This window comes from Callospermophilus lateralis, chromosome 8 (genome assembly GCF_048772815.1).
Source record: "Callospermophilus lateralis isolate mCalLat2 chromosome 8, mCalLat2.hap1, whole genome shotgun sequence".
Taxonomy (NCBI): domain Eukaryota; kingdom Metazoa; phylum Chordata; class Mammalia; order Rodentia; family Sciuridae; genus Callospermophilus; species Callospermophilus lateralis.
In genome coordinates, this window is record NC_135312.1 from 55,845,186 (window position 1) to 55,871,411 (window position 26,226).

The window sequence follows — 26,226 nt, forward strand, 5'->3', positions numbered from 1 at the left end:
TCAAGACCAGTCTGGGCAACTAAGTGAGACCCTAACCCCAAATAAAAATGAAACAAACTGATTATTTAAAAAATCAGAAAGGGCTAGGAGTGTATCTCAGTGGTAGAGTGCCCATGGGTTCAATCCTTTGTACCATAAACACACAACACATACAAAGAAAAAAAAATTTAACACATTTATTATAGAACGCTTAATAAGTATAGCAAAACTAGAAATACATAATCACTCATAATTTTATAGTACAGACAAAATTACATTTAGATTCTTTTTGTGTGTGTACATACAAATATTAGTGTGTGCATGTACACATATAAACACATATGTATCTTGTTGACAATAAATATTTTGCAATATGTATATATTCTTACTTAGCTATATAAAGAAAATTTAGCTCTATAATCCAATTTGAAAAAAAATTAATGACCACATAACATTTTCTGAGTAAATGTGTTTTTTCTTCTTAAATTTTTTTCCTATTTTTTGGACATTTATGTTTTTCACTTCCTTTTGTCACAATAAATGACAATATTATATTTGAAGAATGTCTTTGCATCTCTATTTCTATATAAGATCTTTCATGTAGAATTATAGAATAAGCTTACTGCTAACTTGTTTTCAAAAAAAAAAAATCACACCTATTTGTATTTCTATCATTTGTCTGAGTGCCCATATCATTGTGATTTATTGAGAAGTTAACATTTCTTTATCTTTGCTAATAGAATTTGTATTCTGTTGACATGCTAGTTACTATGTTATTGTTTTTCAACTCCAAATTCAGTTCATTGCCTCTTGTTATGAAAATGAGCATCAGCCCTTTAAATGTTTCCTTTGCAGTTTACATGATGTCATGCTTTGCCAGCAGAGGGCGATGCAGGTGAAAGGAGGCTTTCTTAATTCCTAGGAGGTGGCAGGCCAGATTCCCGGATATAGGACTTTGTTTCTCCACATCTCAGCTCAGAGTAGTTTCTCCAGCCCAAGTTGCCTGTAGGGTGCAGCTTTCTTCAGCATTTGTTTCTTCATCTGCTTCTCCAGTTTTTGATTTGGCCAATGTGGTCTACCCTGGTGCCCAGGTACAGGCCTCTTCCTTGGCTCAAATTGCTGCTGTCACATCTGGGCCACAGTGTCTGCTCCCAGACTCGAGGGGTCAGCGATCTAGTGTGCTTCTTTCCTGGCATTTGTTCCATGCAGCCTCAAAGATGCCCCAGCCTAAATATTATACAGTATTATTCTAGATTCCTGCAAAACAGCTCCCAGTCTTCGTGTCCACCTTTAACAAAAGCTCCTAGTCCCTCTGTGTATCTCCCTCATCTAGTCACACTCCAAAGGTTAGTTCCTGCTTGCCATGCAAGTGTGCTGCTGCTCTGGCCTGGGCATCCTCCCTAACTTCTACTATCCAGGGGGCTGCAACCATACCTTTCCCAGTGAATTCTGAAATCCCCATACCAATTTCTTCCTTTTTAGGGTTGTCTCCCTCAGCCTTAGGTACCCTTTCACGTTCTCTTACCATCTTTACATATACTCTCCTAACATGACTTCGTAATTCTTTATACGAAAACTCCTGTTTAAGTTACTGCATGTTTCTGTCTACTCATTGATACACAAAGAGGTGATCGCTGTTAAGATACAACTTTTTTCATATACTTAGTTGCCATTTGCATTTCCTTATCTGGGATTTTTCTTTTCATATCATTTCATAACATATATCTTTTTATTTTCAATGCAAGGCTTGGTACTTATGCATTTTGTAGACTTTCAATATGTTAATTTTTTATCATTTATAGAAGGCACTTGATACTGCCTTAATTTTTTAAAGTATACTGAATTTTAACTATCACATTTATCTTATTTTAGTGAGACAAAACTATTTTCCTGTTAACTCATTGATGATAAAAGTAGAAGCCTCTTTTTTACTCAGTAAAAGAGTAACAGAAAAAGTCATAGTACACTTTCACTTTCAACCAGTTCAGATTTTTGTGATACCTCTGTCTTAAAAATGTTTCACATTTTAATGTTAATAATTAATCTTTCACCTGGGTTTATTACATACAACCTTATTCCTTAGAATATGCAATGACCAACAATGACCAACAAAATAACACAATGCTTATGAAAAATGCAAGTGGAAGTAGTTTGGGGAGTGGAAGAATGTTGCACCATTCTTCATTTTAATACAGATTCATAAATAAAATCATAGCTGGAACTTGCAGTATTTCTTCCTTCTGAGTGGGTTTTTTCAAGATGAGCTTAGCAGACTGTAAGTACCTCCAGTGTGTCTTGTAGAACAGGGTGCTTCGACAGCACAGCTCCAGACCTCTGCCTGGCATAGCCACCAGAGCTGTGCTTTATCCACTGTACTCATTCAGCCAAAAATAGATATTTGTGGCTAAGTCTGGTTTTATCTAATGCAATATATTAAGTCTTTGTGGTATATTTGCTTGGAAAAATAAAGAAAGGGAGTTCAACTTTAAGATTAGTTTTGAAAGTGCTTAGTAGAGCAGAGAAAGAAAAAAGAGCCAAGGCTGAGAAAATGATAATTTGGATTTCTTAACAGACTCCATAATCTTTTCCTTCCCAAAAGATAGATAGCTGTAATATTACAGTCATCAACTCAAAGAGAGACAGTCCTGGCTTTAATGAAAATGTCAGCTTGTTCAGGAGATGTGAAACACCGTGACTGTCCGATCCTTGATGGTGTAAGAATGTGATTCTTGTTCATTTCAAGAACTGGCAGTTTTTACTTCCAGTCATTTCTGTCAGTTGCTGATATTTCAGTTCTCTTGAGAATTTAAGCTAAAAGAAGTTTGACCTGCATAATATTTAAAAATGCCACTAAAACTTATGTTCATTACACATTTTACGATAATAGATATTTTTGGAATACACAGTATCCAAACTTATTTCAGTTACTGAAACTAGATTTGAACTCATTTTAGTCTAAACATGAACCCTGGTTAACCTCATCACTTCAAAGAAAAAACAAGCTGCTTCAACATTTGGTTTTCTACCAGTTCAAAGTCACAGGTAATGGTTTGAATGCTAGTGCAGACTTTACACATTTGTCAAATAGCAATCTCTCTGTAATTTTGTTGACATGTTTTAGTAATAGAGGCCTGTATTACTAAACTGTCGTCTCTGTTTTTACTTTCCGTTTACTTTGAAGACATTTCAGTATAATGGTCTTTTCTGTGTGGAATCTGGAAATGAGAAGTAGGAGAGAGTATTAAAAACTGGACGCATACTGTGCATTCAGTCTTTTAAAAGGACCAAGTGCCCAGGTGCACACACTTGACTTACTTTGCTATTGTTTTTTGAATCTCTCTTTTCTCTTCTTCATTTAATCTTTGAAGAATGGACTCCAAGAGGGAAAAATGAAAGTTAATGTATTGCGCCACCTGAGAAAGAAAAAACACACACAAAAAAGAAAGCAGAACATTTATGTGAGAGGTGCTGAGTCAGGAGGGAAGATGCAGAGGCAAATTCAGGGTGGTCATATCCATACATCACTGCTAATTTCTTCTGCATCTTTATCCATGAGAAAAATTCGAGCGTTGTTTTTGGAAGGTCCTTGTAGAAGCCTTTGCAGTAGTGGGATATCTGTCTTTTTTAGCCGTCTCTGCTCTGCAAATGAAAACAAGAATCAACCACATTCAGGGATCATCCTAGAGAAAAAGAAGAAAGATGATTTTCCCATTCACTTTCTTTGTCTCATTTCGGAAGAAATAGACCTAAAGAGAACATACAACAGGAAGCTGTCACTTGAAATGGTACAGTATCCCCCCCCCTCCCCTGGTTTGGGGCAGCTGTTCCAAGACTCCAGTGGGTGAAACTGCAGACAGTACCAAATCTTACACAGGGCATGTCTTTTTCTTATACACACATACCTATGATAAAGTTTAATTTATAAATTAGGCACAATAAGAGATTGACACTAATAATAAAGTCTAAAAATTGTAATAAATATATTCTAATAATATCGTCTGCATCACTACTTTGAGGCAATTATTAAGTAAAATAAGGGTTATTTGAACACAAGCCCTGTGGTACCTGAGGTACCTCAGCAGTTGATGAGTAAGAAAGAGACAATCAGGTCGGGGAGAAACGGGAGGCAGTGATGACTACCCTAATAGACACAGCAAGAAGGGAAAATGAAAAAGATAGGTGTGCAGAGGTGGACAGAGATAGAATTGACTAACACTTCCTGGAGAACGCTCAGTGGATCCCCAGGGGTTCTGATCCCCATTCAGATAATCGAATGGCCACTAAGAAATTTCTTAAGCATTATAAATTCTTTGAGGATACTTCAAATTTAGATTGCCTTTCTCTGAAATTGGAGGACATAAGTAATGTTCTAAAACCCTCTTCTCCTTCTCCTACCTTTCCTCTCTTTTTTCCCCCACAGAATGAAGTTATTATAATACACTGGAGTCAGATACAAAGAATTATCAAGCTATCTTACCTCCTGTTGAAAAAATAATATAAAGAGCAAAATCCTGAGGACTATTCTCAATCTGTCAATGGAAAAAAAAAAAAAGAACAGACATGATTCTTTGTTTTCATGATATTTTCTAAGCCAACCAACTCCAAATTATGCATTTATATCCTCACTTCCCTTTTTTACTCTCAAACATAAAACCTCTGCCCTCTTGGAAATAATGTGATTTCTCAGGGCATCATTACTAAATGGTGTTATACAAAGGAAAGACTCCTTCAGAACTGGACATTCAATTTAGATTTACATGTTCACGGGTCTTTTCAGAAGAGTGCATTTATTTGTCCACAGTTAAATTATATTCAAGATATGTATAGCTCTGCTTAGTATAAAGAGTACCTTAAATTTTTGGAGAAGTTGCTTTATTACTTCTTCAGTTGTCATGGTACTGTTTACTCTGACCTTAGTTTCTGATCCAAAGGCCGGGGTGAAAATTGATGTCTAGGAAAAACATGTCATATAAGTCCTTTAAATTATATAAAGCTAACAAAAATCATACTCTGAATCTGAAGTGGGCAGAATATATAATTCCTGAAAGTGATGACATTATTTCACAGGATATTCTAGAATTCTCAAATAACTAATTATTTATCACAGTCTTGACAATGTATCAAACTCTTCTAGACTCTTTATAAATACTTACTAAATTAATTTTTAACACAATAATAAAATAAAACTAATTTTAAATTTTATGATACAAGTGATATACGCTTAAATTAAGGAGAAAAAGTAATACATAAGTGGAGACTCAGAAGTAGGTAACTAATGGTGTGTGCACACTTTATTACACTCATCTTGGAGGAAATATAACTCTGTGTGCCAGAGCAATAAATGGGGAAATGCTTAGTTTGCTTCATTTTATTTAATCCCACCAACAACCTTGTAAATCAGGAAATTATGGAAGAAACTAAGACCAAGAGATTGGGCAACCTATTAACTTTGCTTTACAAAAACTTGAAATCATTTTATCAAGCTCCAGAGCTCAAGCACTTAACCACTATGTTAAGATGACAGTTTAGTGCTATTTTCATTCCCAGCCCAGGTGATCTATTTGGAAGCCACTCATTTGTAGCAACATTTCTTCAACACAGATCAGCCCACAAGATGATGATATATAGCATAATTCCTGAGGAGAGAAAGAAACCAGGACAATTGGTAGGTAAATAGCTGTGGAGAACACTTAACGCTACTTTATTGGTAGGAGGATAGTTATTGAAACCAGAAAAAAAAAAAGTTTAATTTGAACAAAGGATTGAGAAGGGAGGTTCCCCCCACTGGATTCCAAACACAGTACTTATAGCCTCCCAGCTGCAGAAAATAAACAATAATGTAGAAAATCCTATAGTAAAAACCTAAAAAGAAAGCAGTTGATATTTCTGATTGAAGGTCCAGAAGGTGCTTGATATAGTTAAGTGCTTTTAAAGTATGTGTTTAAAAATGCACAAATGATTACTAAAGTATATGACATGAAAATATCTGAGTATCAGGAAGGAAGAATATATTTTCTACTTTTAGCAAAATGAAATGTCTTATAAGTACTAATGGAAAGACATACATAAATATAGCATACATTAGTGGCAGGTAAGAAGACAAATTTTATCTAAACCATAACTACCGTTTCATTACAAGAATATGTGTTGCAGGTACAAACTTGAAAGAGAAAGAGAAGAAGTTGTACTCCATTTGTGTACTATATGTCAAAATTCATTCTACTGTAAAATTGATTAATTAATTAAAAAGGAGAATAAGTAAAATAAGAAGTTTGATTTATTAGAATAAATAGGTTTGTGGCTGACTTTTCCCTTTTATTTAAATGTTAATATTCAATCAAGTGTCCTTTGAACCAACTTCCATTGTATTCTTTGCATTATTCTGACATTATCTCTTGGTATTTTTATTTCCCTGTGCAAGCTCTGTGCTTCATGCTGGCAGAGGCATCCATTGACCCATTGGTATATTTTCAATACCAGGCTCAATTCCTGATACTTAGGTGGAGTTCAACTACCACACTGATTAATAACTTGGGTTCTGGAATCAGACAAATCTGGATTCAAATTTAGAGCTAATACTTAAAAGCTGTGTGATCTAAGACAAATGACTTAACCTCTGTGAACCTCAATTAACTCATACGTAAAGAAGAGAAAATAGTTGTACCTACTTCATAGGATAGCTCTAGAGGTTAATGAGATAATTCATCAAAAATCTATTTGAAATACTTAGTTTAGAGCTAGCACATAGGGAGTGCCCAGTGAAAGTTAGATATACTACTGCCATTGTTATTATTAGTACACTAAATTTTAAGTTGAATTGAGTGGCATTCAACTGTTGTTAGAGCAATAGACAACATTGTTTTAAATCACATTAATGGAACTGTGACTCACTCACTTCATGGTTATAGAAGTGTCCATTAATAGAGGCCCTATGGCTCTGTCTGTCTTTTCGGTCCATCATTGGAGGCTTCATTCTTTTTCTTACCAGGGCTGCTTCACTCATGGTTCTATAGAGCAATGGGGACTCTGGTTCTTCATATGCATATGGCTTCAGAGTACTGCTGTGATAAGATAAATAGTCTGGGAAGAATAAAGATCATAAGCCCATATCATTTAGCTGCCCATCTCCTTGTATCCTAGGTAGATTGGGATATGTTTTCTTTAATTTTGAGAATATTGCTATTTCCTAGATGTTTAAAAGCATCACAATCCACTACTTGTCTACATATTTACTTTCTAAATATTGTTGGGGATTGATCAAATAGCAAATTCTCTCAGTGAATTGTGTTTCATATGAAATGATCACAACAATCACATGTTTGGGGGTGGAGCATTCTTTCAATGTTAATTTAGTGTGAATAGTAAATTTTATAGAATTTCAGAATATTAGAGATGGAAGAAACTTAATATTCTACTAATCTGATCTCATATTGGTAAGATAAAGCTCGATGAGTTGAAGTGACTTTTCTGTGAACACAGCACCTTCAAGTTATGGAGTCAAGTCTGGATCTAGGTTTTACATTTACTCCTGAAAAGATGGACATTGGCCCTAAAAATTCTATAGATGCTTGAGAAGCCATTTTTAACGTATGTAGGAATCTTGAAAGATTTTGTTCCTATCTTTTATAAAAGCAAAAGTACCATTATGCTTTGGACAGATGTCTTCTAGTAACATATCAGATAATTCATAAAATCTTTCTAGACATTCTAGGAATACGATTTGGCTTTTCCCCTTAATTGACCACTATCCTATTGTTTCTTGTCATTGGGCCATGTGAATTCAACAATGACCCACACTCTAGTCAAAATTTGGTTATTCTGTCATTCCAATTCATATACCAGATTTTAGAATATAAAATTATAGTAAAGCTTCAGACTGACCTAGTTACTATTGGGTGTGCTGTAACCGTTAAATGAAATTGGACTGAGCAGCAATGTATTCCTAGTCTAAAGATGCAGAAGATTCAAAACTGCTTTCAGTACTTTTTCCAATTTTCTTAATTGGTTCTTCTGTAAGAACTGGGCCATCATGTACCATCTGTGTTCTATTTTACTTTGGAATCTTAAATAATTTTCTATTGTGACTAGAGTACCATCAAATAGGTATGAGTTATTTAATCTTGCTCTGGAACTAGTGCATAAATACAAATAGATTTTTGTGGTAGCTTTGGTGCCGGATATTAAGATTCCTTTGGATTTAATGATGATTTTCAAAGAGATAATTGGATGGGCCTATAGATAATAAGGTCCTATAAGACAAAGATAAGGGAAACTTGGAAAAAATATCACATTTTGTTACAGTATCTGAGAACTTATGGACAGAGTGGAGGAAACAGAATTAAGAAGTGTTTAAAAACAAAACTAAAAAACAAACACTGGAAGTTGTTGGTAAGCTTATGAATTCAACACCAGCTGCATGCCCCTTGATCAGCCTGAACCTTGGCTGGAAATATCAAATCCCCAATTTAGGTGTGTGAACCCTGCTGCCCTGGTCCCCAGCTTCAGTTATCAAATCCTTTTTGGATCTCTATATATGAGAAGTACATAAAAACCATCCATGTAAAATATAAAATATCATGCCTGACACTTAGCAGAGTCTCACTAAATTACAACTATAATAATCATTATTATTACTACCACTGTCACATAATCATCATTATTATTGCAATTACTAACATCACATGTCATAGGAATTGGCATTTTCCATTGGATCCTCAAGTCTGATAGAAGACCATTTGATATTTAAGTAGATTTATCTTTTAAAAATTAAAATAACTACCAAATATAAAAGTGATTATAGCATAATTTGCCTCTTTGTAAGCAGTAATACTACTTAAATATCTATTAACTAAAATGTTCAACATCTAAAAACAATGTGATATTAGCTCTGAGGGACTTGGTCTAATATGAAGCTAATGAGAATAATAAATGGCTCTCATCTTCAGGGAAAATAGTGAACACTTAACAATACAAACTTTGTTCAAACCATTAGCTCTAGGTAATCTAATAAAGCTAAGGATTTGATATTTCCAGCCTAGGTTCAGGCTGATCAAGGGGCATGCAGCTGGTGTTGAATTCATAAGGGACTTGATGTAATTTTTTAAAAGGTCAACATATTTTTATATAGCAAAATAAGGTTCTTGAACATCATATTGTAGAAACTTAAATTACTATGCTTCTAGGATATTTTAAAGAAATACTTATTTGTATATATTTCTTATAATTCATATTATTTCATATATGTGTGTGTGTGTGTGTGCGCGCACGCGCGCGCGCACGCATGTGTGTGTATGGCAAGAGTTTACTGAGTAGTGATCTTTAGAAAAAAACATTTAGGAGTCAGGTTTTACACTGATTAAAAATAAAGTCTCCCCATTAACAAGTTTTGATACTGACCTTCCTGGGAATTGCTTGCTTCAGACAATGGAATCTGGGTCCTTTCCAATTCACTGATATGATAAAGATCATCAAATTCCCCCCAGCGTGTCATTCTCCTAAAAAGTAATAAATCTTGTAAATGTCATCAATTTCATTTATATTGAAACCCAAGATCCTTTTCAGATTTATAATATTAATATAATACTTGTAGGCTTTTGTAGGCAGATATATTATTCAAAATTATAAAAATTTTTGATGCTATTAACATTATATTCATATCAAAGTGGTATGTGTTTTAAATACTTCCTGAACTTTTTTTGGAGCCACATCTTGATATCTTTAATGTAATAATTCAGTTATACACTGAAACACAAGGTTATATAGAATCTATGAAGCATATATGCAAATGTAATTGACCAAAACCAATATGATTCATTTTTACAAGCATACCTCACTATATTCTTAGGGGATTTAGATACAAAGGTGTACATTCCACCAATATGTATTGAGTATACCCATTGTATTAAAATGATTATTATGTAAAGTAACTCTAAAATAATAAGATATAGTGCCTAATAATAAGATATAGTACTCTGACCACATGAAAAACACAAAGGAGGAAAATGTATGAGAACCTCTTTCTGTAGAAAATTATGCTTTATTTTGGAATATAGAAATTTTCTATGTATTCTGGTGCCCTGAGTAAATGAAACCTGCTTATTTTTGCAGCAGGCTAACACTTATTTTATTTATCTGATCTTAAACAAGTTACTTATCATTTCTTGGCCTTAGTGTTATCTGTAAAATGGAGAAGGTGATGGTATGAGATAGGATGGGGTGCCTGTACTGATTAAATGAATTAATTCATATAAAGTTCTTGAAATGGTGTCCTGAATAATACTTAATGTGAGTATGATACATACTTAGTATATATCTAAAACTTATCAGAATTGTCTTCATCTTCATCACTATCATCTGAATCCATTTCCATGGGTTAAGCACAACTGAGATCCACATATTCCTGAATCTCTTGGGGAAATGAACACTGTTATTTATGGAAACAGTCTTAGTCCCAATAAGGACATCTTCCATAATATCTGTGTATTATGAACAAAAATATATTCACCCTAGGGAGTACGTGACATTAACACTACCAAAATGTCATTGATAGAGTATGTGGAGGGAAACCTATTAATACTAATGGTAGAGAATGTGAAAAAAAAATCATTCTTGTTTTTCCTTGACTTCTGAATTATTCAGAACTCTTTTCCAGCTATTTTATCAATTCATCTCACAATAGGCATAAGAAATAGATAACACAATCCTGATATATTTGTTAATGAATTTTCCAGCAAGATCTCTTGTCCAGAATATAGTTAGTTGGTTAAAATAAATGATATAAAGGCCAAATACTACATGTAATAACTTAACTCAAAGGAGAACTACTCAGGTCCTAATGTGGAATCTAATTATTCTCACATTATATAAAAATTATCCACTTCCAATCTAATCTACAGCAGATTAATAATCAAAAAAGGGCAGGTTTAGTTATCAGAGAAAGAGGGTAATCAGTAGAAAAGATGGAATTCCACGGAAAAGCAGAAACTAAATGGGCAAGCAACCTGATGGTATTTCATATGGGGGATGTAAGAATTCCCAGGATGCCAAACCAGTGATGAGCAATACAAATTGTTGGTGACTCTGGAAAACTTGTCAGCTGTCCTCTTCTTCAGTTTAAAGGTGCCACACAGACACAGGAGTTCAAACATGGCTCAGTATATTTAGTGTTTGGTTTATTTTACCCCTTACCATCTACATCTGAAAAAAAAAAGACTTTTAAGCTGTGTATTGTGTAATTTGAGTGCCATTCTGTACAACTGTACACATGACTAAGCTTGAGGGCAGTTACCCAGTGTTTTCAAGAGAGAACTGGTTGGAAGTTTAATATCAAATAGTTTAACTTGCCCAAACACAGGACTGTTTGAATTGCTCTAACCAAACTTCAGGATGTGTACCATTTGCAAATTTAAACTCTAAGGAGGTTTCCTAATGAGTTGCAAAATAAAATGGAAGTAGAAATTTGATAGACAAATAGAAGCACTTCCCTAACCATATGATAAAAAAAAAAATAAAAATAAAAACAGTACTGGTGCTATTCAAATATGCACCTGTCCTGTTTCTATTCTTTACCTCATTCTGCCATGACTTGTTCAAAACATGACAATACTGATTTTGAAAAAAATATTAAAAATAGCAATGAAAAATAGTGCAATCAAAAATAACCTCAATGAAGCTGTTCTTTCCTTTCCTTTTCTTTTCCTCTTCTTCTTTTTTATTTTTACTTTTTGAATGGAAAATTTTCAAAGAGAACACTTGGCCCAGATATGAGAGATCAAAGTGCTGCTCATAGATTCATGTCTATAATGGATCACAAGTGGTCAGAACTCAAACAAATTTATTTTTTGTTGCTACAATTCCTATGTAACTGTTACTTCCTCAGTGTGACTCATTTTTAACGTAATTAAAACAAACTAGCATGACAGGACTGATGATTCTCTCAAACAGTGAACTGAAAGACACACAATTGCAGCCCTTCCTGCAGCTGGATACACAACAGCCATGACCTTTCCTGCTTGTTCACCCACTGGAGATACCAAGTCCACGTTCTTGCAAGAGCAGAGGTGTTAAGTTCTGCCTGCAGGTGCCCTGAATGGAAAAAGGCCCTTTGGAAAAACCTTGGGTGAGGGGCTAGTCAATTTCTTTACACAATCAAATAGAGGCTTAAAATTTAAATGAGTCAACCAGAGTGGTAACCAGAATTAGGACATTTAAGATTGGATTAAAACAAAGAATGATACCTAAGTTTGGCTATGCACCCCATGAGAGAACCAGAGACCACTGAAAAGCCATTCCAAGTTATGCTTTGTCTTCCAGTGTGAATGTTCAGCTAATTTTCACCAAGTATTCTTGACTTATCACAACCAAATCTAATTTTGCTCTTATGTGTGTGCGAATCTAAGTGTTCGCGGAAGGAACACCACTGTTTCCTGCTAGTTCTTGTCCACCAGAAATATCTGATATTCTGCAAAAGCATACTTCAGATATTCTAGTAAGTCCTATTACTATGGTAAAGACAGTCTGATGTAGTTTTCTAAGTAATTCCTTCTCACCTTTAAACAATAGGAGATCAATGTTCTGGTAAACAATGAAAAATTCAAATAGGTTCCATAGAAGGTACAGCATAAGGGTATCATTGCCTCAGTATATAGAGTAACATTAATAGTACCTTGCCTACCTGGGCTCTTGAAAGTTATCCAAAAATTTAGGAGTATTAGGAACAAGTATTTTGAATTTCAGAAATTAAAAAATATCTTGGGATAGCCACTCAAAATAATGTTGGTTTACTGTGATATTGCAAGTACTTTCCTTCCATCTCCTTGATGTCTTCCTTTAATTTAATGCACCACACTTATTAAGTTTTCATGAGTCAAAAAATGAAAATGCATCAAAAGGAGCTAGCTGCTCAGAGAAATTTGCCATGAGTTTTTAGATAATATGAAATGCAATGGCTAATTTTGTGAATTTGTATCTTATAAAGTTGAGTAATTTGATGCTCCTAGACATTTAAATCATCAGTACTATTGTTAACAACAGCCAAGCCAGGGAACCTGCCTGGATCCCAGCTGGCTGGATTTGGTCCCCTGCCTGCATAAAAAATAATCAAACGATAAAAAAAAAAAGTAAAAATGAATGAGACCCAGTTTGACCAAATATGGAGAGAAGCAGCTAGTTTATTGCTGCATCAGTCCTACAGAAGTAGTTACGATTTTAGAAACAAAACTCAGGAAATGTACATATATAGATCTATCTAGGCTGTGCTAGTCAGAAATATGTCACAGTTTCAGTTTCTTTGGTGCCTGCCAGGGCCAGGGGTACCTTCTCAGTTTCCATTCTTAGCATGAAGAAGTTCAGGAGCAAAAAGTGATTTGAAACATTTAATTTCAAAGGGTCTCTGTTACACTATCAGTCATCTAGTACCTGAAGGAGATGAATGTAGGGCTTCGTGAGGCTGCCTGACTGTGGCTTGTCTTTTGCTTTTTCATAAGTAGTAGACCCTATGCCCACCCACAGTCCTTAGCTTAAATGGAAGACTAGTAAGAAGTGGCAGACAGAGAGACAGTGCTGTCACTTAAAGAAGAAGTAATTTAATCAGTTTCTGAGTACCTCACTGGGGGACTGGAACACAAAGATGATTCCAGGTCAGTTGGGTACCATTTAGCAGCTCACACTGCAGAGAGGGATATAGGTGTGTACAAATACTATGGAATGCATGCTCTAGAGGTGATATAGAGAAGTGGCCAGCTATACTGAGCATAGACTGAAAGATCAAGAAGGCTTTTTTGACCTGACCTGAGAATTAAAGGATTAGATAGAAGAAAGTCAGGCAAATGGGTGTTGAGAAGCAGGTAGACTTCCAGGCAGAGTAAGTTAGGCAAGGAAGGAACTTCAGAATATGTTTAGGGAATTACAAAACATTCAGCATTGCTGGAGCATCATATTTGAGAAAAGGTAAAAATCATGGTGAGGCTTAAATATTTTCTCCAAAGGAAAAGCATACTCCCTTCAAGATAATACCTGGTTTTCCTTAGTTGTGGCCAAAGATCAGTTGGGGCAAATTGTCTTGGCAGCTCTTTCTATACCCTCTCCTCTGATAGAACTCCAACTCATCCATTAGTGGATGGGAGGATGAAAGATGAGAAGAAATGGCTTAGGATCTCATGGCATATGCAAAAGGGCGATGAGGCTAAGGATCAAAAGGAGAGAAGGGAAGGAAGGAAGGAAGGAAGGAAGGAAGGAAGGAAGGAAGGAAGGAAGGAAGGAAGGAAAAGAAGAAAAGAAAGGAACTTTTGTAAGTTTGATTCTTGCTGGGAATATTTATAAAATTTCCTAAAATTTGTAAGGGGTAATAAAAAAAATCAGCCCAACTTTGATATTCAAGGTACAGTTACATAAATCCATACAGAGAACTGTGTTTTGTGTACTTATTTAACTTCAAATGCACTTTGTTGTGCTCTGTTAAGCAGGATCAGGACAATTAGGTGGAGCATAATTAAGTCATCCTTCTGGAAAGCAAGAAAAGACTTGTTCCAAGGAGAGGATATATTTAAATTTTATGCCTCTTCCCCCTTTTTTTAGAGACCAGGCCATGAATAACTGGATTCTGCCTTTCTTCTTTGTCTCTTGCAATGAAGCCTGTGGTCTTCCAGGTGGGAGAAAAAGTCTGGAATCCATGGAAGTAAAATAAAGTCTGGTTTTGTCGCATAGTCATTGGGAAATCTTGTACAAATTCCCAAATTCCAAAGAGCCCTGAACACTTTATTCATGAGTTACTGGGGTATTGTATGAGGCTGTGTAAAAGCACATGCAATAAAATTGTTATGAAGATCATCTAAGGAATTAAAAGCATGAAAGATTGCTCACCCTTTGTTAGAAAAGACATCTGGTGACTTTGACATAGTGAAAGAAGAGATTGGCTTGTCATCTTGTATTTTCAACTGTATAGGTCGTTTCACTCCCCAGAAAATGTCCAGCATTCCTTCAACAATTAGTTTCCCATCTTCCGTCTAAGAAAGAAATCAATAGTCTCTATAGTTATTTCTGTATTACTTATAGAAGGTAAATGTTTTCACCAAAGTTATAGAAATTAAGTTCATAAGAAATGTTAAGAGGTTAAAAAAATCCTCAAAGGAATTATTAGACTTCTCAGTTTATCTGCAAAATAATTCTATCTTTGACACATTTTTTCAATTTTTGAAAACAGCTATACCCAGCAAAGTGAGCAAGTTATAATGCTAACAGCATGTCCACCAGAGGGTAGAACACGTGAGAATGCTTTCTGAACTCTATACTTCTTCAATTAAGTGGAATTCTAATGCTCTAATACTGTTTAAAATTGAAGCCTTTTAAAAACTGTATTGAACTAGAACCTAGAATAAAGTCATTGAGGGACTCAGCAACTGTTTATTCATTTCTAAATGAGACTGAATTTAACTCACAAAATGATGCAGAACATGTGAAATAATACTTGTGAAATACACCATAAGATACAGAACATAGAAATGTTTGTAAAGAAATAAATATAATTTGAAAATTCATTTTGAATTAGAAATAGTACAACAAAAGAAGAAAACATCATGCAAACAAATTAGCATATATTAAGAACAAAGAATATTCCCATAAAACTTACTTTCTAGTCTATTTTTTCTCCTTCATATGTGAATATCTTTTCTGTTATTAATGTATTATTGTTATAAACACTTTGGGAAATATGAAAGCTAAGAAAAGTGATATACTGATCATCTGATAAATATTATAACATCCATTAACTACTGTTATTATAAAAGTCAATAGTTAGTCAAATATAAATGACTCAGTTCTTATCTGAGAGCACAATATCAACTCCAGACTCTGGAATCAGATCCTGGCTCTACTATTTCCTAGCTGTGTGGCCTTGGACAAGTTGCTGACCACCGTTAAGCCTGGGTTTCCTCTTCTGAAAAATGGACATTATAATAATCCCTATTTCACAGGGCCAGGCATTTGGTAGCTACTCAATAAATAGTACTGCTTATTATTTCATTGGCTGATAAGGCTGAAATGACTTAAAATTAGGTATGTTTCTTTATAAAGAGTTTAGTTATGTTTTTAGGATGGTATTAATTTGGGGAAGGTAATTGAAATATCTAATTGTACTAAATCATTTAAGTTCAGTAGTAAAAGCTAGAGTGTTGTTATAGTTTAGATGTGGTATCCCCCAAAAGCTCGTGTGTAAGAGAATGCAAGAAGGTTCAGAGAAGAGATGATTGGGTTGTGAGAACCTTAACTGAATCAGTGATTTAATCCCCTGGTAGGGATTAACTGAGTGGTAACTGAAGGTTGGTAGGTATGGTTGGAGAAGTTGAGACACTGGGGGCGTGGCTTTGGGGCATATATTTTGTATCTGGTGAGTAGAGTCTCTCTCTCTCTGCTTCCTGATCACCATGTGAGCTGCTTCCCTCTGCCACACTTTTCTGCCATGATGTCCTGCCTTACCTTGAGCCCGAATGAATGGAGCCAGCCTTTTATGGACTAAGACCTCTAAAACCATGAGCCCTCAAATAAACCTTTTCTCCTCTACAATTGTATTATTGGGTCCTTAATCACAGTAATGAAAAAGTTGACTAAAACAAGTGTTGTTTTAAATTTCCTTCTTTACAACTTATAAATTTAAGTCACATCATAGTGGTTGAAATTCCCTGCTGCACCCTCAAATCTGGAGGTTTAAATCAGGAGTAGAATATTCTAATGTTCCCTGAAGCCAGAACTGTAAAGAAGTGAAGAGAGTCAAATTAGAATATGAGACTGAGTGCAGACAGCTAAGGAGACTAAAGCATTCAGATTTTAAAAAAAGATTTAAAAAAAGAAAACTTACGATTACTTTGTATAGTAGCATGCCAGTTGCACCCCTAAAAATGCATTCTAGTTTCATGACTTTTCCATACTGTTCAAAATTTTTAAATTTGTTGTTATGATATGGTGTATATTGATCAGAATCTAACTATCCATTTGAACAACCAAATCAAGTTTGAGGTTATAAGTGATTTATTTGAATACTCCTCAGTGGTAGGCTTCAGATATCTTCAAATTTTCTCCATTAAAAATGATGTCACAACAAACATCCTTTTATATATATCCTGGTACATTTGTAAGAAAGTATTATGATAAATTTCTAATGAAATTGCTGCTCAAAACATATTCACACTCCAGTTTTTAAACATAAAGAAAATATATCATTAGAATTATTTTTAGCCGGGTATGACAGTGCACATTTATGACCCCAGCAACTCAGGAGGCAGAAGCAGGAGGATCACAAGTTCAAGGCCAGCCTCAGCTACTTAGTAATACCCTGCCTCAAAATACAAAGGGGTAGGGCTGGGGATATAGCTAAGTTGGTAGGTGCTTAACTCATATGCATGAGGCCCTGAGTTCAATCATCAGCACCACAAAAAAAAAAAAAAAAAAAAAGGAAAAGAACAAATAAATAAATGGGATTGAGACATATGTAGCTCAGTAGTAGAAAGTCCCTTGGTTCAATACCCAGAACCAAAATAAATATATAAGAAAAAAATTACTTTTAAATGCTTTCCTATTCCCAAAATGTTTGGAAAATCACACATGTCCAGGCCTGGTATAATGTGATATAGTCTAAAAATAGAAATTAAAATCAGGTCAAAGATTCACTTGTTTCTCCCAGACCACTTGTGCTGCTTGGTTATAGACTCTAACCCATCCTTACTCCTCTGAACATTTACAGAGTATTTTTCTTTCTGTTAATCAAACTGGGATGCATTTCTTTGATGGACTTACCTGTCCATATAAAATATGCAAATTTTCCTGGTTCCCATAAAAAATGTTATAGTTCTTCAATAAAGAATGAAGCTGTTCCCTAAAAAAATAAAAATAAATAAATATTACATTCTGTTGCTATTGGTGTTAGGCTTTGTAACAGCAAAAAGGCAATAATAGTATTTATTATCTCTAGGTTTCTAGAAAAAAAATGGTTCAATGGAATCTTTCATTTTTCTGTCACTTTAACTTAATGTAAGTCTTGGAAAATCAAAGCACTGTTAGAACATCAGCAGACATTAAAGATGCTAATGCATAAATAAAACCAGACAAGGGAAATGACTGAGGCAGGTGAGGTAAGGAGAGCATGCTGTAGAAGGAGGTGCCCATGAAACAAATTTGGTTTCACATTTTTGTTTTGTTTGGGACATTTAACGAAGCTAAACTTAGCACCTATATTCCTAACACATTGTCCTTCCCACTGGTGCTACAGAAAGGGTTAAGGATTTATCACTGCTGCTGAGTTGTCTTACCCTTAGTGTCAAGTGGGCTGTGGCAGGTTCCAGCCACACTCCTATCCTCCTGTGTCCTTCTGTGTCCTCACATTTTAAATGTTTATTGTCTCTCTCTGGGTTAGTGCAATGGGTTCCTAAGGCTATCTATTTTGTATTCTCAACAGCTTAAATTATTTTAATGCAAACTTGACCATCTTTCTCCTTTGCTCACAATTTTCCAGTGGCTTCCCATTACTCATAATAAAATCTAACATACTTAAATTGAATTAAAAGGCTGGATGGGATCTGCTCTCTGTTACCTCTTCCCTCTCACTTCCTACTGCTCTTTCCTTCACTTACTATATGCAGTTTTAGGCCCCCTGGATGTTCTTGAGGCACACTCCCATCTCAGGTTTTGAACTTGCAGATCCCTTTGCGCAGAATGATGCCCTTCCCCACTATCACATCACTCATTCATTAGTTAACTATTTAATCAAAAGTATCCTTTTCAAGAGTCTTTCTTGACTACCGAATCTGAAAAGTTTGCCTTTTCCCATCATTTCAGATCCTGTTTGCCTCCTTTACCTCCTTTGCCTCTGCCCTGAGTCATCATCTAACCTTCTATAAATTTTACTTAGTTATCTTATGCTCTGCCTTCTCCACTAGAGCATAGCTCTGTGAGGGTAGAGGGTTTGTCTGCTTTATTTTTTTCACTTGGCACATAGTAGGAATTCAACAAATTCTGATTAAATAAAATTATCAACAAATTCTCTTCCTAAAAGACAGTGACAAAGAAGCATCTTTTATAGGCAAAAATTGCATGACATTAAAATTCCAAGTACTTCAACTGTCAAAAATCCCTTTGATCCCCAAATATGTGTCTCCTTCTCCTAAGCCCATTGGCTCCATGAGGGCAAGCAGTTTGGTCTCTTTTGTTCACTGCTATGTTCTCCATGCTTTGAACAGAAGCTTGATCATAGTGTGCTCTTATGCAATCAATAGTAACTGAATATTAAAAGACAAAATTCATATACATTGATTTTTCATGTTAGAAATCATATGAGCATACATTCTGTACTGGATTTTTCCTGCTTGGAATTTTCAGTGTGCACATTTCCAAGGATCGATACCCTCCATACAATTACCACATGAAAAGATTCTCCAGAAGTCCTCCATGCTGCTGTTTCATTTCCCAACAGGGTTACTCTAAATTTTTAATGTTAATGAATATTTCTATTCTAAATATCACTGGGTGCACTGATTTTTCTTCCCTCAGGGTCATTACTGTGGGATATTTGCTAAAAAAAATGCACTACTTCTAAAGAGCCTCTGAGCACTTTTATGGCTCTCATTATTTAGTGCTAGAGCATCACACAGAAACTTCAGTTTCACTTGGGATGTAATCCTGATATGCTGAGCTGTGAGGGTTGTTATGAAAGCAAATGAACTTTTACATAATCTTATTCCCTCAGCTTCGGCTTCTGAAAAAATTTCATAACATGGTATAGCACAAGTCTCCTTCAAAGCATTTTCCCCAGGACTTTGTATAGTTGGAAAATGTTTCTGTTCCTAAACAGAATCTGACTAAAAGTTTTCCACTGAAATGAGTCTCCAAATGACCCAGGGAGTTAGCAAACTGTGGTGTTGGGCTGCCTGGTTTTGTAAATAAAGTTTTATTGGAAGGCTAGCCACACTAATTTGTTTGCTTATTGTCTATATGGCTGCTTTCCTGCTATAATTGCAGAGTTGAGTGGTTATGATAACCACTGTGTGGTCCACAAAACCTAAAATATTTATAATCTTGCCCATTGCAGGAAAAGCCTGCCAATGGATGTTCCACTGTATAACACATGGTAACTGGACACCACAGAAGTCTTCCATATTTTCCTACCACAAGTAGGATCTTTTTTTATTGAGTATAAATAGCACTTGGAAAGATTTTGGAGTATAAGAGATGATTAGAGTTCAGTAAACTCAAGTATTAAAATAAAATTAGGTACATTAATGGTGTAAGATAGAGTGAGGGGTTAGAAAATTCAGAAGTCTTGTAAACATCAATAGCAATGGTAGAAATATTCCAAAAATGTCTTGTAATTGTATGTGTGTTATCAGACAGACTTGAAGATGATTGTTTTATATACCTGATGGAACAGCAGGTCGAATATAACACTGGGAATCAAATGTGCCCATAACATTCTAAATTGACTTGCTGGCAACTGGAGGTATGAGGAGCTGAAGAGTTACTGTCAAATTGATCACCTGTGTCTGCTGACTAATTTTAATTATGCCTGATAACAGAAGGCCCACACAAATGGTCATTCATTCACATGGGGTCACTGTAAAAGCACAGTTGAGGAGCCTCATTCATATGTAGAAAGAGGGTAAGAGCTGATACTACCTACTGTGAACCTTGATGGATGATAACAAGAAGAGTGTCAAGAGCTCATTAGGCAAGGGAAACAACATGCACAACATATCATTATTTCTATAGTTTGTGAAGAAAGCTCAGAGAGTTGAGAATCTAAGAGTATGACATGTGAAGTGGGGAATAGTGAGCAATGAGCACCAAGAAGCATCTTGAGAAACTTAAACTTCATTCTATAGGACATGGGCAGCTAGGGAAGATTTTAGGCAATATAAAAATAGGATGATGGTAAACCCACTTGGTAGTGTGTGGAAGCTGGATTTCAACATAAAACAAGATGGTGGCAGTAGAGTGAGTGAGAATATTTCAACATTTGGACAGAGGTGTAGGAGTAAGGCTGATGTTCCATGGAAAGACGATGGGATGTCCCACATATATGGAAGGACCTAAAGTCTGGAAGAAACCTAAAGTAAGTATAGCATAAGAATTTATAATTAGGAGATTTAAAATATTATCAAGGTAGTTTCTTGTCATAAAAAGGGGACACTGATTTAATATATGCTAGTAGGGTATGTCAGTATTAATTTCAGCAGAAATTTCAGAGCCACTTAAATGGACCCCCTCCCATAAAAGAAAAAAAATCTGTGCATCTTTCTCCCTCAACCCCTAAAAAGTTCCCCACCCAGCATAGACCAGCTGCTTAGTACAGGCTGCTCAGTTGCTCTAACAAAGGGTCAAAATGGTTTCTGGTATTCTCAGTTTATAAACTTGAGATTTCTAGAAGTTATAGAATTAGACATGAGGAAATGCACATGAGGTTCAAACATACTTTACACGTGACACATAAAAAAACTGATTTCCTAAGAAAAGATCCCTTTTCTCTGAAACACAAAATATCCTATCACAACATTTAAGGATTTTTAAAAAATCATCACCCACTCTATCATGGACATGGTGTTTTTACCTGAGGAATGCCAAACTTCCATATATACTGAATTTCTAAATAATGCACAGACTCATAAGCTTCTCTTAGGATAGAAGCTGGCACTCTGACACTGGCTGTACAGGAGAGGATTCTGATGGATGCTCAGAATTCATCATCAGAGCCTCTTCCAGAGAGCTATTCTAGGAGAGACTTGCCACTGGGTGGCAGGTGTAGGGAGGGATGGAGGAAATCCCAGAGCCTCTGTTCTTTTAAGCTCCTGTTTGGTTTTAATGAGTAATAGTGGACCCAGAACAAACCATAAAATGCTCAGGTGTACTTTGTACTGTGGCTTGAAATGCAGCTGCTCAACAGATGGGAACCACCACATTCTGATGTTTGCCATGAATAATACATTCAATGAGAAATGAGTTCTCCAATCTCATTCAGGCTCTTTAGCTGTCTAGAAGAAACAATTTTTATTTGATTATATAAACCTGTAAAAAACCTGAGCATGGGACATGATGATAAATGGAATTGAATCATGCCTCACATCTATGTCAAATATCAGTTGTAGTAAGAGTTTTTCTTCTTGTTTTTATAATGATTAGCAACATAATTAAATGGCAATTCTATTTCTTCCCTTGAAATTAAAAACCACTGTTCCACTCTTGCTTCTTAAAAATTTAGACCTACTATGGGCAAAACACAAATATCACATGTGGTAGATAACCCAACACAAATTTCAAAGGCTGCTAAATGATGTAAATAAACTTCAGGAGAAATATGACTACCCAGGGCCACCAAAGGCATATTTCGCCTTTTGCTACACTTGGCTGACCTTCCTGAGTTTGCTACTTCTGCTTCTTGGAGACTTGCTGAAAAATGTTCATGGTTCAAGACGAGCTACATAGTGACAGCAGCATTAGGAACAGCATTCTGCTGTGTGTGTTGCCATGTTTAGAGCAGAAACCCAAAACTTTCTCCTAGAGTAGTGTCAACAACAACAACAACAACAACAACAAAAAAAAAAAAAAACTAAGGCAAAATAAAACATTTACTTATTCTTTTGCACATTTAGTTTTTCTACCCCCAGCCTTGGATTTTGTTCATGATGTTAAATTTTTAGCAATGAGATGATTCAACAAGTTCATGTTAGCTACTCATGTTAAAGGTGAGTTTAAAATTTTCTGTTTTTATAAATAACTATGAACTAACTATACAAGTAAAGTTAACAAGGTGAGTATTTGCTGGGATTAAATTTGTGATTTTTGTGTGTTGTAATTCTGTATACTTTCCAAACTATGTAGTAAGTATGTCACACTTTCTTTTTATTTTTTCATAATTTAACAACCAAAAAAACCAGTACAAACTTTTGCCTTTTTAAATGCTTTTAAGGTGGAATCAGGACAACAGAAAAGAATAAATAAAGCCTTGTCATTAAGCCATTTGTCAAGACAAACCCTCATTCCACATTACAGATGTCTGCAAGCAGAGGCAGAATTCCCTCTTTATCCTTCATTACTGTCCACTCAAATCTTGGAAATGAAATTGCAAACTTTGGCAGCCCCTCTTCTATAAGCAGCTGTGGCACGGATCTTCTTGCCCTTGGCTTCATCCAGGCTCCACTGATCAGGAAGAATGTTTTCCATCTGGGCAGAGACCTTCCTTAGCCAGCCAAGTGGGTTATTCACATTTCCATTGCAAATGAAGGGATTGGATTCCAAAGGCTGAAAGCTGAGAAGCTGGGGTGAGGAGGGCTATCTTGACCAAAGTAAAAATGCAAATCCTAAATTATCAGGGAGCTTCACATTTTGTTTAACTTTCCTGACTTCAAAACCCAGGAGAGGGGCATCTGTGTCAAAGGGGCTGCCTCTTTGAAAAGGAAGTTTCCTAGCAACTCTGCTGGAGTATCATTAATTATGATGGTGGTTGGGATGGCAGAACCTTCGATTTGTTTACTCTGCCGTTCTACGTTCTACGCATTTCTAGCCTTAGACCTTAACTCCTTCAGTGCTGATGATTGTTAAGAAAAAGAACCTGGGGATTTCCTGCAGTCTATTTGTGATCTAATCAACAAGGTAATTAAACCATACTTGTCTCATTCCCAACACATAAACACTCTCTGGCTGCTTAGGGTCATTTTAAAACTTTTGTATTTTCTAGGACATTCATTTTTTCAAGATTGCCCCTGTAGAAATGGCATTTGGGCCAACTGATGGACAGAAGTCTCGTCTTCACTCAGGTACTCAACTCCTAGGACTCAGAAAGAGCAAAAGGATTAAAGATTAAGGAAGAAGGCCCCAGTATTAAAAGAAACTTGAAGTGATCTGCCCTAGCCTCTAGTGAGCAGACAAACAAATACCCAAAATGTTTTTTATGTAAACTTCTACTTGGACAGGAGTTATAGCAAATTGAAACAGTGTCACTAGTTGTTAGTAAGGCATGGACAGGGGAGTAAAAATGAAGAGACAAAGATAGCATGACTTTCTTCTTTAATGCTAGTGCTTCTGAAGAAAGCAGAAATGAACTCCAGATCTGATATCTGGTCATTTTTCAGAGGACCCTTTCATAAGGGTAAATATCAAAATTTGAAATTTTAGTACCTAACATGCTTTTCAACCTTAAATGAGAGGATGTACTTATCTCTTCCCTTTCCCTTAATATTTGGCTCCTAAAGTTTAAAGGAAAAAAAAATTTAAATGCACAACCTGTTGTTCCAATTGGCACATGCAATGAGCTGCTGCCACATCAGACCTCATTTTTCTTTGCCATAAGCAGCTGACATCATTGTCCTCAGAGCAGCTTATGAAGCTAGTGGACAGGAAAGAGGGTGAGGAAAGGCTCTGCCCTATTCTCTTCTCTCCTGGCCCCAGAAAGGCAGAAGCAGGCTCTGATTCATGGCCCTGATGCATTCACGAATCAGTACCAATTTTTATATTTTGATAGTAATCCAAAGTAGAAACTTGAACTTTGGATAAATGCAAATTTGTTTCTTGTTGTAGGTGATTGTTTGGGAGGGAACTGATTGAGAAACATTCAGTGGGTAAGAAAGTCCTATTTGAAAACTACAGGAGCATGATGTGCCCCTGAATGTATAGACAACATGAATTCCAGGTGTACATCTACTCAAGTTAGATATGTGGTTCTCAAACTTGAACTAGCATCAGAGTCACTCAAAGGACTATTGAAACTCAGACTGCTGAGCTGCATCCTTGGTTTCAGTAGGTCTGAGGTAGGTACTGACAACATGCATCTCTAACAGGTCTGCCGGGTTCTGGTGCTACTAGTTCAGGAGCCACACTTTGTATTCCACTCTTTTCCATCTCAGGTCACTGAGAAACTAGGTGATATATATATATATATATATATATATGTATATATATATTTTAAGGACAGGAAGTTTTCTACTGACAGACTGCAGTTTTAGATATGTGGTCATTCTAAATAGAACTAAAATGAACACTAGTAATCAATGTAGAAACTTGTTCTTACATTAGAATAGCAGCACTAGGTAGGTAATCACCTGCCCCTTTATGTTGAAACAGTATTTCATTCAGGGTGACACATGTGAAGTCATACCAATGCTTAGTTTTTTGAGGCTAGTCATTTCCATACTTATATTCAACTGAATTTTACTAAGGAATTACTATATAACAGACAATAAAACAGATGCTAGGGATCAGTAATGTTAAAAAAAAAAAAAAAAAAACAACAAAAAAACCTAGGCTCCTGCAGTGGTAAGATTCACTTTCTAAAAGAGGATGAGAAAAGAAAACAAAAGAACAAATAAACAATTTTATAGAGGAATAAATTTGATGAGAATAATAAAACAGGCTTATGTGATATAGCACTAAGGAAGGTGACATTTTAGAGGAAGTCTGAAATATTAAACTGGAATGTCAATAATGGAAAGGAGCCAGCCACAAAGAGTCAGAGAGAGAGTTTCCAGGCAGGCAGTGATGGAACTGTCGTGTCTTATATGCAGGACTAAGCTTGGCATGTTTAAAGGAAAGAAAGAAGTAAAAAGTGGTTCAGATGAGGTTATAAAGGCCCTCTAGGCCTTAGAGCCTACACAAGGAGTTTGCATCTTACTCCAAGTGCAGCAGAAAACCTCTGAAGTTTAAGAAGGTAGGTGTGATTTACATCCCAGAGAGATGTTCTGACCTATGGGGGAGAATGGTCTGCAGGGGTAGGGAATGGTAGAGATAATGGAAACTTAGACTGGATGGTGAAAGGTAGTTGAATTTTGGAAGTGGAGTTGATTGGACTGGCTGTGTAGAGGATAGAAGTGGGAGAACGGAGCAAGTAGACTGGTACCTAACTGGTACTTAGATCTTGCTTCTCTTTCCTCCATGGTTTACTCTTATATTTCAAGTTTTTCCAATGTGAGCCTTTTAGATTTTTTTTTTTTTTAAAGCCAATTGAAAAGTAAACAGAAATGCCCCACACCGAGCTAGTTATTGCTGAAGCAGAGGCAAGCATGCTGTAAGACAACACCCTTTGCATATGGAGAGCTAGGGCTATTGTGCAGGTGGAAGATGGCTGTCTGGCTTCACAGTCTGATGCCCCTTGTTCCCTTGGGAGGGGAAACGATCTGCCTCTTTTGTTTAATGAAGTCTTTCACTTATTCTACTGATATGCCTTCCAGCCTCATGGACCTCTGGGACTGTTACTTAACACAAGAGTGGCCAGTGATTCTC

The 26,226-nt window shown here is 35.8% G+C and overlaps 1 protein-coding gene across 2 annotated transcripts in view; it reads right to left on the minus strand.

Moving 5' to 3' along the window:
• Positions 1 to 162: 162 nt before the first annotated feature.
• The window catches only part of Rassf6 (Ras association domain family member 6), a 41,439-nt gene continuing 15,375 nt past the window's right edge, over positions 163 to 26,226 (minus strand). For both annotated transcript variants that reach the window (XM_076864764.2, XM_076864766.2), the window contains 9 exons: positions 17,764 to 17,842; positions 14,839 to 14,981; positions 9,376 to 9,473; positions 6,875 to 7,059; positions 4,829 to 4,930; positions 4,457 to 4,508; positions 3,500 to 3,618; positions 3,295 to 3,392; positions 163 to 3,194 (listed from right to left, as the gene is read on the minus strand). In XM_076864764.2, the coding sequence (XP_076720879.2) occupies positions 3,119 to 3,194; positions 3,295 to 3,392; positions 3,500 to 3,618; positions 4,457 to 4,508; positions 4,829 to 4,930; positions 6,875 to 7,059; positions 9,376 to 9,473; positions 14,839 to 14,981; positions 17,764 to 17,842 (952 nt within the window). In that variant the 3' untranslated portion in view covers positions 163 to 3,118. The remainder of the gene's footprint in view (positions 3,195 to 3,294; positions 3,393 to 3,499; positions 3,619 to 4,456; positions 4,509 to 4,828; positions 4,931 to 6,874; positions 7,060 to 9,375; positions 9,474 to 14,838; positions 14,982 to 17,763; positions 17,843 to 26,226) is intronic.